This window comes from Emydura macquarii, unplaced genomic scaffold (genome assembly GCF_026122565.2).
Source record: "Emydura macquarii macquarii isolate MOO-44397 ecotype Brisbane River unplaced genomic scaffold, CSIRO-AGI_Emac_v2 contig_968, whole genome shotgun sequence".
In the NCBI taxonomy this organism is placed as follows: Eukaryota; Metazoa; Chordata; order Testudines; family Chelidae; genus Emydura; species Emydura macquarii.
In genome coordinates this window covers 7834454-7845534 of record NW_027131105.1, presented here as the reverse complement: position 1 = coordinate 7845534, position 11081 = coordinate 7834454, and the positions used below count along the sequence as shown (strand labels likewise).

The 11081-nt window shown below is 55.5% G+C and overlaps 1 protein-coding gene across 2 annotated transcripts; it reads left to right on the top strand.

Annotated features, from left to right (window-relative positions):
* The first annotated feature begins 705 nt into the window (after positions 1–705).
* BBS1 (Bardet-Biedl syndrome 1) lies at positions 706–10914 on the top strand. Of its 2 annotated transcripts, none has more exons than XM_067544114.1 (16): positions 706–845; positions 3961–3995; positions 4341–4613; positions 4836–4882; positions 5262–5300; positions 5712–5784; positions 6064–6195; positions 6414–6520; positions 7014–7134; positions 7437–7595; positions 7932–8001; positions 8359–8517; positions 9089–9222; positions 10187–10276; positions 10357–10443; positions 10670–10914. In XM_067544114.1, the coding sequence occupies exons 1-16, from the start codon at positions 755–757 to the stop codon at positions 10754–10756; spliced, it is 1704 nt and encodes a 567-aa protein (XP_067400215.1). In that variant the 5' UTR covers positions 706–754; the 3' UTR covers positions 10757–10914. The 2 variants fall into 2 exon arrangements, with proteins under 2 accessions (XP_067400215.1, XP_067400214.1); XM_067544113.1 differs by having other exon boundaries at positions 712–845; positions 10142–10276.
* The last annotated feature ends 167 nt before the right edge of the window (positions 10915–11081 follow it).

The window sequence follows — 11081 nt, the reverse complement described above, 5'->3', positions numbered from 1 at the left end:
GGGGGCTGAATCTAGTCCCTCTTGGGGGATTCCCCCCAACCAGCCAGAAGTGAGGCTCTTGGGGTGACTCCTCCCTTGCAGGAACTGCTCTGCTGTTATCCTCTCCCCCCAGTTTCAGTGGGGAGAGATGTGGGGTGGGAGGCGGGGCAGAGACAGAGTTCCCAGGGCCTGAACGGGGGCTCGCTGCCGGCTGTGCTGGGGGAGGAATTTCTAGCCGGAACGCTGAGTTGCTCGGGTTAGTCTCTCTCCCGGAAGGAGCCTTTTGGGTGCGACACCATGTCTGGCAGGGGACTGTTTTCCTGTTTACTCCCAGCCACAGCCATTGGGTTGCCATAGCAACGGATCCTGCCGGTCCTCCTGCAGAGGGAGATGGCGGCCGCCTCTGCCAGCAGCGAGAGGTGAGGGGGGGCGGGTGACCCGCGAACCCCTCTTCCCTGGGCCTGGTTAATTGGGGGGTGTCAGTGACTCGCCCAGCTAAACAGTGGGAGGAAGGGATGGGATCCAGGACTCCTGGGTTCTATCTTACCTCTGGGAAGGGGGGGGGGGGCGTGTCTAGTGTCTAGAGTGCGGTGGGGGTGGGGCTGGGAGCCAGGAGTCCTGGGTTCCATCCCAGCTTCAGATGGGGAGTGCGGTCTAGTGGTTAGAGCACGGGGAAGGGGGCTGGAATTTCTGTTCCATTTGGTGATTGAAAATGCATCCCCGCTTCTCACTGTCGCTCTGTGTCTGCCTGTCTGTCTCTGTCCCCACCCCGTCCATGTCCCTTTCCAGTAAAGAAACCAACTCCAAATGGCTGGATGCTCATTATGACCCCATGGCCAATCTCTACACCTTCTCCTCCTGCATTGGTAAGTCCAAGATCCTCCCATCAAGTGCCCTCAGCTGAGAGAGCTGGGCATTGGGCCAGTGGGATTCTCCTGCATGGAGGCTCATTGAGTGGTTAGAGCAGCAGGGACAAAGCCAGGAGTCCTGGGTTCTGACTCTGGGAGGAGAGTGAGGGCTAGTGGTTAGACTGGAGGAGGGTTGGGAGTCAGGACTTGTTTCTATTCCTGGCTCTGGGAAGGAAATGGATTCCAGTGGCTATAATGTATGGGCAGTGGGGTGCTGAGTCTCCAAACAGCTGGGTTCTGTTCCTGCCTCTGCCATGTTGTCTCTGGAGGTGCTTAGATAAGCCCTTTCCCTTATCTGCTCCTCAGATTCTCCATCAATAACTGAGTGAGGTGCCTTGCAAAGGAAGCTTTTCTCAAAGTCACTTAAGCATGTGTGGTGCTGGCTGATGGCAGAGCATAGTTATGTACAAAGAGACATGGGCTCCCAACCCTAGGACTACAAAATAAACCCTCTGTGCCACACAGTCCCATGCAGGTTTGTTAACACTCCTGAGAATTGGAGCCCTTGTTCTCTCTATATTCTCCTCCCTCTTTGAATTTATTGATTCTCTTGCCCTTCCCTTTGGTGAGACATTGAGGCCACCAGGTCTGACTCGCATTCTCTTTCTAATCAATTTTATTGCCATAATTGTGTATTGTGGCAAGGCTAATGGATCCCAATCTCAGGTGTGGGGTGTGCCGTGCCCAAAATGATGGTGGCCAAGTCCTGTTGGGCACTGTACAGACACATAGCAAGAGACAGTCCTTGCACTTAGAGATTGCAATCTATATATAAAGGAAGGATGATTATCCCCCTTTTACAGATAGGGAAGCTAAATCCCAGAGAGACGAAAACCCTATATTAAGGATCTGACTAATACTAACTAGACCTAGCTAGAAATCAATCCAGGTGCTCTTGATCTGCAAGGAGGCTACTTCCCTTTGAGATTTGCTTCAATGAGGAGGAGGATGCTGCAGCTATGCACTGGAAAGGTCTTAGATAGATTTGCAAGTGCTCAACTCCTGACATTTCTGGCCACATTTTCCATGATTGTTACTTGAAAACCTGGCCCTAAATGATTCACCAAGATGGGGGATTCAATGACAGGGAAGGAAATCTAACCCAGGTGTCTGGAGTCCTAGCCCGGTTATCTTTACCATGCAGCCATCCTCATCTCAGTTTGGGCATGCCCTTCCTGCAGCAGAGTTAATGGAAGAACACTGAAATTTTAAAGGAGAAAATAAATAAATGGGCTTGCCCTTTATTTTTTGCTGCTTGGTTATGGTGAGGTTACTGGAGCTTACTAAATATATATATTTTTTAAATAGGGTTTTGTTCTGCTTGTGAAACATTTAGGAATTCAGAAGTACAGTATCCTGGAAGCCTCTGTTGGTGACTGAGGAGCTATCGGACACCAAGGGAGGGAAATCAGCATCGTTGTGCTAGGCACAGTGCAGATGTGTAGATAAAGATGAGAGTTGGTGCCTCTGGGAGCTCACAGGGTGCACTGCGAGATTGGAGTTTTGGCTTGGAACAAGGTGGTAGATGAAACAGACAGATGAGGAAGGATTGAGGAGTGATTTTTAAAACCTTACGTAGAAGAATTTGGGCACCCATAGATCCCTAGCTGTCAAGGCCAGCAGGGATCATTTAGCTCCTCTAGCACACAGCAGAACATTTCACCCACTTACCCAATAACTTGGGTTTGGCTAAAGCATCTTCACAAAAGGTATCCAGGTGTTCAGTTGAAGTTACCAAGAGATGGGGCATCCGCCACTTCCCTTGGGAGTTTGTTCCAATGGTTAATCATCATCACTGTTTAAAACTGGGGCCATATTTCTAATCTGAATTTAGCTAGCTGTGACTTCCAGCTGTTGGTTCTTGTTCTGCTTTTTGCAGCTAACATAAAAAGATCATGTTGGCACCTGGGATTCTCTCCCCAGGAAGGTATTTTAAAGTTCTGTTATTTAAATTTCCCAAAGCTCAGTCTTTGCTTTTCATTGCTGGCTCTTGAGCAAGTGTTTCTCTCTCAAGGTGAGTGTGCGAGGCACACAGCCACAGCAAACAGGATGTGGAACTTACAAATGCAGGGGAAGGCAATGAAGGGGATGATCTGATGCTTATTTCAATCTGAGGCTTAAGGCCTGGTTGGCAGGAAAGAGTTCTCTGTTAAAGATTCAACCCCCTCCCACTCTTCAGTGATAGAACCTGAGCTCCACATCTCTAGGTCCTCCCAGGGAGAACTCCCTGGAAAGCAACTGTTGCGTTCCTGATAGTGCTGGGGAAAAAACCTTTCCCAGATCTGAAGAAGAGCTCTGTGTAGCTTGAAAATTTGTCTCTCACCATCAGAAGTTGCTCCAATAAAAGATATCACTTCCCCCACCTTGTCTCTCTAATCCCTTCTTCAGCGCTTTACCCCCACGATGTCCACTGCTAATGTCCCTGGGAAGGGGAGATAGAGGTGAGGTGCACTGCGAGGAATAATGACTAATACTGCTGCACTCATGCTAGCCAGGGCTTGTGGAGGACTACCCATTACAAGCGTCTTCGCCACTGATCCCTGACCTTTCATGTCCCTATGGACATTTATGAGACTCTGCTGAGAGCCTCCCAGAGGGGGACTGGACACAAAGCAGTGCTAGACACAGCCTTCTGGTTACAGAGCACTGAGCATAGTGGCTAGATAGTCTGGCTTCCAGAGCTGGGACTAGAGTCCAGGAGTCCTGGCTCCTAGTCCCCTGCTCTAACTACTAGTTCCCACTCCCATCCCAGAGTTGGGGCTAGAACCCAGGAGTCCTGGCTCCTAGTCATCATCTTATAACCCATGTTTCCAGAACCCCTTTCATCTCAAAGTCCTTCAAATTATTACATGGCACTGGCGCACAAACCTCCTCAGCTGGTATGGAATGAGCCAGCACATCTGTGAGGGGAGAATGTCTGCTGCTAATCCCACCCCCCCATTCCCTGCAGCTCAGTGCCCTCTGGCATGGCACTGGGGCCAGCGCTAACTGGGAGGGGAGAGCGCCTCTTATGCCTGCCATGCCATGGTTTCGCTGTCGAGAATGCTGACTCCTCCTCTCTGTTTTGTTCCAGCCCTAGCTGACCTGCATGGCGATGGAGAGTCTAAGGTGAGGAGGGCCGGCCTGCCCACCCACTCCATGCAATGGTCCCATCTAGCCTGGGTTCCCCCCACCCTGCCTCCCAGATGAGACCTGTGGACCTGATACTCCTTACACTCCACCCTGGCTTTGACTAAACAGCAGCTGGATGGGGAGTGACTCTCTTGGGGTGGGCGGGGGTAAGCATTCAGGTTGGGAGTTCTCTCGGGGTGGGAGCAAGCATTCAGGATGGGGATTGTCTCTTTCGGGGTGGGAGGGAGTGAGGATGCCTGTGCTCAGCCCAGCGGGTGGGAGCTGCCCTTGGGAAGGGGTGAGGACTGCCCAACAGTACTCTTCTGTCTCTCTGTTCCCCAGCTGGTGATGGGTGACCTGGGCATGGCTGGGCACACCATGAGGCTGAAGGTGTACCGTGGCACGGGGCTGGCCAGCGAGAGCACCTTGTTGGACCTGCCAGCCGCCGTGACCACCTTCCTGATGGACCAGAATGAGCCGCGCACACCTGCTGTGGCCGTGGCCTCTGGCCCATTCGTCTACATCTACAAGAACCTGCGGCCCTACTTCAAATTCACCCTGCCCCCCCTGGATGCCAACCCCCTGGAGCAGGATGTCTGGGAGCAGGCCAAAGAGGTGAGCAAGTGGGAAGGTGGCATGGCCAGTTCACGGTACCTGTCCACACCCCTGCCCCACATCAAACCAATGGGCCCAGCCCTTCCTGGCACCCCAGATCAGACCCAGCTCTTGGAGTGGGGTCTAGTGATTAGAACAGAGGTGCTGGGAGCCAGGATGCCTGGATTCTATTCCCAGCTTGTAGACATGTGCCTTCCCATCTCTTTCTGCATCTTGTTCTAGGACATGATCGACCCCCTGACATTAAAGGAAATGCTGGAGGGGATCCGGTGAGTGCCTCTTCCTGCCTCCCATGCATCGATTATCACATCACCATGCCCTCCCAGGAAATCCATCCTGCTCCCTGGCTTAGGAAGTTTTGGAAGTTCATGCTAGAGGCATTTAACTTTCGACCCCTGAGGATAAGCTCTGGGGATGATCCTTGAGACTAGAGCCAGCGGGCTGGGAGCCAGGACTCCCGGGTTCTATCCCCAGCTCTAGGAGGGGCGTGGGGTCTAGTGGTCACAGTAGGTGGGGTGGAGAATCAGGAATTCTGGGTGCTGTTCTGGGTTGTGTATGGCAGGGTCAGTGTGATGGTGAATGTATCATACTGAGTTTCTGTCCAATGTCTTCTTCTCTGTTCAACATCTTTCTTTCCTGGTGTGTCAGGGACAAAGCAGAGATCCCCCTGTCAGTACGATCACTGAGGTAAGGCCATCGGGTACCACTGAGGGCAGGGAGTGGCATGAGCACCTCACCCTCCAATGATTTCCTTGCTAACACCAAAGCCTTGATCTGGGAGCTCTAGGAAACTGGCTTTTTCAGCGGATTGGAGCAAGGAGGTTGTGCGGGGGAGCAGGGATGGATCCTGGCAGTGGGGGAGGCAGGTGGTGAGGGGAGTCTAAGCCGGGGGAGGGGCATCGGGGAGGGATCTTGACAGTGGGGGAGGCGGGTGGTGTGGAGAATGTACATTGGGTATGGGGAAGCTGTCCCAAAGCTTGGAAGGGTCTCAGCAGCAGAGCTCCTGTCTTAAGGTGTGCAGGGTAGGGGGGACACTGGGGCGCAGAGCAGGCTGGGTCACTATCCTAGAATCCCTTAATCTGTCTCCCTCACCCCCAGGTTCCTGGCCCAAGAGGTACCAGAGATGGAGAGTTTTGTGAACATACATAAGGGGCAACCGATCAAGCGCCAGGTGGGTTTCAGCCCTGGATCTGGGGGAAATTCTCCAGTTGATCCTTCCAGAGTAGGGGACTCACTACTCCTTCCAGAGTAGGGTGGGGGAAGGTGGAGAAGTGATATTCTAGCATTGTCAGCTCTCCACCCATCTCTCATGGGTTCCAGGAGAGCCATCCAGGTACCCTTACCTCCCATCATGCCCCTTTAGAAAGGGGCACTGCCCTCCCTTGGTAGAGATGGGGATTGGGGCTGCGGGAGAGGTCCATGCCGCCCTTATACCCATCTCCCTGTCCAGACAGTCATCACCTGCATGAGCACACTGAAGAAGAACATGGCGGATGAGGACGCAGTTAGCTGCCTGGTGATCGGGACAGAGAACGCTGATGTCCTCATCCTGGACCCTGAAGCCTTCACTATCCTGGCCAAGGTAAGTGGGTGCCAGGTGAGAGGGTTTATGGAAACAGCCACCACAGCCCATCCCAGATGGTGGCATCTCAGCACTGAGCGATGGGTCCCTGTATAAACAGCCCCTGCACCGCACCCCAGAGGAGGCTGCATTTCAACAACAGGCAAGGGTCCCCCTGCTCATGTATAGCTCGTTCCCATGGCTGTGGGGCCGCCCCACCTCTCCATTTTCTGTCGCAGATGACGTTGCCGCGTGTGCCAGCCTTCCTGGACGTGATGGGGCAGTTTGATGTGGAGTACCGGGTCACAGTGGCCTGCAGGGATGGGAACATTTACATCCTGCGCAGGTGACAGCCAACCGCAAGTGGGGGGCACTTGGGCTGGAATGGGGCAAAGGGGAAAGCAGGGGAACGCTGAGGAGTATAAGATGAGGGACCTGGTATATCCCCACTTCCCCCGGATCAGACCTGTGGCCCTTTCCAGCCCGGTATTCCCTTTCCCTCTGAACACGCCCATGAGCCCATCCCAATATTCTGCCTCCCTGCTGCCCACTGCCCAGCAGCCACCAGTGCCAGTTGCCCATAATGCACCTTTGTAGCATTCTCCCGTGCGGGGTGATTCCCTCTATGCTGGGCTCAGCCCAGGGCCTGGTGCCTGAAGGTTTAGTTTTGCTGAAACATCCCTGCTGGTGGGGCTTGTCTGTGCGCATCCCCTGGGTCCCTGGGCGCAGGGGGGGGAGATGGTAGCCCACAACGCAGGGAGTGTGAGCAGGTGGCTGGGCAGGGCAGCAAGTAATGTGGGGGGCTGGCGCTGACCTGTCTGCCCTCCCTTTTCCTCCAGGGAGTCCAAGCGGCCCAAGTACTGCATCGAGCTGCGTGCCCAGCCTGTGGGGTTGGTGCGGGTACACAAGAACATTGTGGTTGGCTGCTCCAATGAGACACTGCAGGGTTACACTCAGAAGGTGGGAGTGGGCAAGGACACCCCCATAGATCACTGGGGGTGGGGCAGGTCCTAGAACTTGTGTAAGGGGCAGATCTGGGGACACAACTCCTGCTACCAAGGTGCCTCTCCTGGGGGGACCAGCGAGAGATCTCCAAGCTCCATTTTAAGTCTGGTCTGCAAAGGGGATCAGTATTGCAAGGGTGCCAGGCAAGGGATCCTTGTATAAATCCCCCTCTGCCTCACCCCAGAGGCACATAAACAGTCTCTGTACCTCATCCCAGAGATGGCTGCATCTGAGTGCCAGATCCCTTTGCTGTACAGGGGAAGAAGCTATGGACGGTCTATCTGCCAGCCCCACTGATGACCATGAGCCTCCTGGACCAGAAATCGCGGGGCTTCCAGGCCGTGATGGTGGGTATGGCTAACCAGGAGGTGCACATGTACCGGGACAAGAACCTTGTGGACATCATCTGCACCCAGGTAACTACCCCACCCGGCAAAGCCAGTGCCAGGGTTAATGCAGGACTCATGGGCACTATCCCAGCTTTGGGAGGAGGGTGCACTCTCATGGATTAGAGCCAGGCCTCTTGGGTTTTATCCCTGGCTCTGAGAAGGGAGTGGGGTCTGGTCAGTTAGAGCTGGGGGCTGGAAGCCAGGCTTCTTGGATTCTGTCCCTAGATCTGAGAAGGGAGTGGGTTCTAGAGGGTTAAAGTGGGGAGGATAGGAGCCAGAAGCATGGGGTCTGGTGGTTATAGGGAAGCCGGGACACTGGCCAGGCTCCCTGACATCCCATTACCTCCCCTCCATCCCCCACAGGACGTGGTCACCAGCATTTGCTTTGGTCGCTATGGGCGTGAGGACAACACCCTGATCATGACAACCAAAGGTAAGTGAGGGGCGTGCCAGGTGGGTACCATTCAGTTCTGTGCAATGCAGAATGCACCCTGCAGGGAAAGCTGCTGCTGTGCAGGACACCCTGCCTAGCCCCATCTATAAGATCACCCTGACCCTAGCTTAGAAATTCCACTCTCAGGCATCTTGGCATCGGCTGGACTCCAGCTAGTAGGTCAGAAAGGTATTCAACTCCCGTGGGACAGTGTGGTGTAGTAAGGGGCATTAAAGGGACTGGCCTCTATTGGAGATAGTACACCACTGGGGATTTGCCCATGAGTCTGATCCAGGGAGAGGGGATTCAGGACCCTTGCGCCCATTTGTATTCTGTACTAGTTGCCCCACCTCCCAGGCGGTGGGCTGATCATCAAGATCCTGAAGCGCACGGCCGTGTTCGAGGAGAAGGACATATCGCTGGGGCCCCCTGTGGCCCAGAGCATCCGACTCAGCGTGCCCAAGAAGACCAGGCTGTACGTGGACCAGACGCTGAGGGAGCGGGAGAATCCCGTGGGTGAGTGGGGCAGGTGAGGAGGGGGACTGCTTGTGGGCACGTTGGGGATGGAGCGGCTGGGGGTGTAGGAAAATGAGGAGGAGGAAGTGGAGATTGGGGGTGGGACATCTCCCCCTCCATTTCTCACACCTACTCTCCTGCCCCCAGCCAGGGTTTCCTCCCATGGGCCCAGCCGTAGAGTCACCAGTCTCATTCTGAGCATTGGCCATGGCGAAGATAGAGAAGCCACTGGAGTGGGATTTACTTACAAACTCAGCACGTCCGTGCCAATGCACTGGCCAGCCATTGGGGGTGCACTGCTGCAGACAGCAGGGTGGGGGCTCAGTAGGGGGCTGTCTCCTCGCAGTCAGTGCTGCCCAGGGGCACAGTGCTGCACAGAGCAGGATGAGGGCTCAGTGTCTCCTTGCAGTCAGTGCTGACCTTGATGCTCCAGTGCTGCACTGAGGGGCCCTGTGCTGTGGGTAAGATGTAAAACCAAGACCCACTTGTGATTGGTAGACATCCCCCTCGTTGATCGGCCGCTGGTCCCAGGTTGACTTTCTCCCCTCGCTGTCATTTCATCCCCCACCAGCCATGCACCGTGTGTTCCAGATGGACCTGTGCCGGCTGCGGCTCATGGCAGCCCGGGCCTACGTCAAGGCGCTGGAGTCCAGCCTGGCACCCGTCACATCCACCCTGCAGGAGCCCCTTAAGATGAATGCAGTGGTGAGTGGCCCATGGGGGGGCCAGCCGGAGCTGTGCCCACGGGAGGATGAGAAGGGCATGGGGTAGTTGGCGGGAGTCAGGAGAGAGGATGAGAAAATTCAGGATTGTGCAGAGGGTGGCTGGGAGCCAGGACACCTGGGTTTTCCGCAGCTCTAGGAGGGAAAGGGGGGTCTAGTGGGTGGGGGTCTGGGTGTTTTTCCCTGCTGTGGGTTGAAGCTCATGGTCTAACCACTAGACTAAGCTGCCTGCTCTGGCAGGCCTTTGCTGCCCAGGGTGGAGGTGCTGGGAGTGCAGTTGGCCGTGCTGGCCAGGCCATTATAGGATGCTGCATGCACCTGGCGTGGCTACTTCTCTGCAAGGACACTGAGCCACGGGGGACGGGCAGAGAGGATCCCCGAGAACGATCCCGGACTAGAAGCCCAAAGCCTCAGGGAGCCCAGTTGGAAGAGTTCCTCTAAGAGAGCATTTTGAGGGAGCTGGATCCTGGTTCTCTGTCCCTCTGCATGGTGGGGGGATTTGTGGGAGCAGGGGGTCCGTGAAGGTCACAGACAAAGTCTGGCCAGGAGCCACAGACACATCCAGCCAGAGTTTCACAGGGAGAGCAGTTTGCCCTTCAAACAATGGGGGGCAGGGAACTCCCCTTCACTTGGGGGCTTCCAGTCCAGACAGGATGTGTCTCTCTAGCTCACTGAGCAGATCTGGGCCGAATGCAGGAACGGTGGGGGTGGGATCTGGGATTCAGTCATTTCTTTAGATTTCTAGGTGTCCCTTCTTGTGGTTCCTCTGATGGGGAACCCCGCTCCCACCCCAGACTGGCTCTCTGGCCCCTGCCCAGAGCTTGATTGGCTGTGGGATCAAGTACTCCTCTCCCCCCTTGCATTGAACCAAGGCTCAGGATCTTCCCACGCCCCACCTCCAGGTCCAGGGCATCGGCCCCACCTTCAAACTGACCCTCCATATTCAGAACACATCAGCTGGGCGCCCCTCCATCAACCTGCTGGTGAGCTTCCTCTACGACCGGAGCCTCTATGCCATGAAGAGAGCCTTCTTCAAGGTACTTCCCCTGCCCGCACCAACCTCTGACCCCCCTGTGGGCCCCTGCCCTCAGTCTGACTCAGCTTTGTCTCCCTGCAGGCCCCCATGCTGGTCCCAGGACTGAACTACCCCATTGAAACCTTTGTGGAGTGTCTGAGCGACAAGGGGATCTCAGACATCATCAAGGTTTGTACAGGGACACCGTGCCCCCTAGAGACACCTGAATCTTTATATCCTCCCACTGTTCTCCTGGTGTGAGTTGGTGGATGGGGGTAAGACCCAGCAGTGGCTGCATCTCAGTGCCAGGGGAGGGATCCTGTGTGAAGAGACCGTGCACACACCCCAGCAGTGGCTGCATCTGGGCGCCGGGCTCTGCTCTCTCATGCTAGGAGCTCGGTCTCCTCTCTTGCAGGTGTTTGTGTTGCGGGAGGGCCAGAGCACACCCTTGCTGACTGCCCACATCAACATGCCAGTGAGTGAGGGCCTGGCTGCTGCCTGAACCACCCCTGGGGGTCGATAGTGACCAGAGCTGCAGTAGATCCCATAGGAGCCCTCCCTGGATCACTGGATCAGAGCCAGGACTGTGAGCAGAGGCTGTATAGTGACCCACCAGCCACCCCCAGCATGCACACTGCTGCATGAGACCGTATGACGAGGGGTGTCGGGGATGCCCTCCCCACCCCTGGCCAGGGGCCCAGAGACAGCTTACATTGGAGCAGGTGGGGAGAGGATCCAGAGCTCCTGGGGCATCTCCCCCATCCACAGCCCTGAGGGCAGCACCTGGAAATCCCTGCGCTGTGATCATAGCATCCCAATAAAGCCAG

Excerpts from the sequence above, each read along its gene's own strand:
- BBS1 (XM_067544113.1), top strand. The coding sequence starts at position 755 with ATGTCCCTTTCCAGTAAAGAAACCAACTCCAAATGGCTGGATGCTCAT. Across the intron at positions 4,883-5,261 it reads GAAATGCTGGAGGGGATCCG|GGACAAAGCAGAGATCCCCC; the intron begins GTGAGTGCCTCT and ends CTGGTGTGTCAG. Across the intron at positions 5,785-6,063 it reads GGCAACCGATCAAGCGCCAG|ACAGTCATCACCTGCATGAG; the intron begins GTGGGTTTCAGC and ends CTCCCTGTCCAG.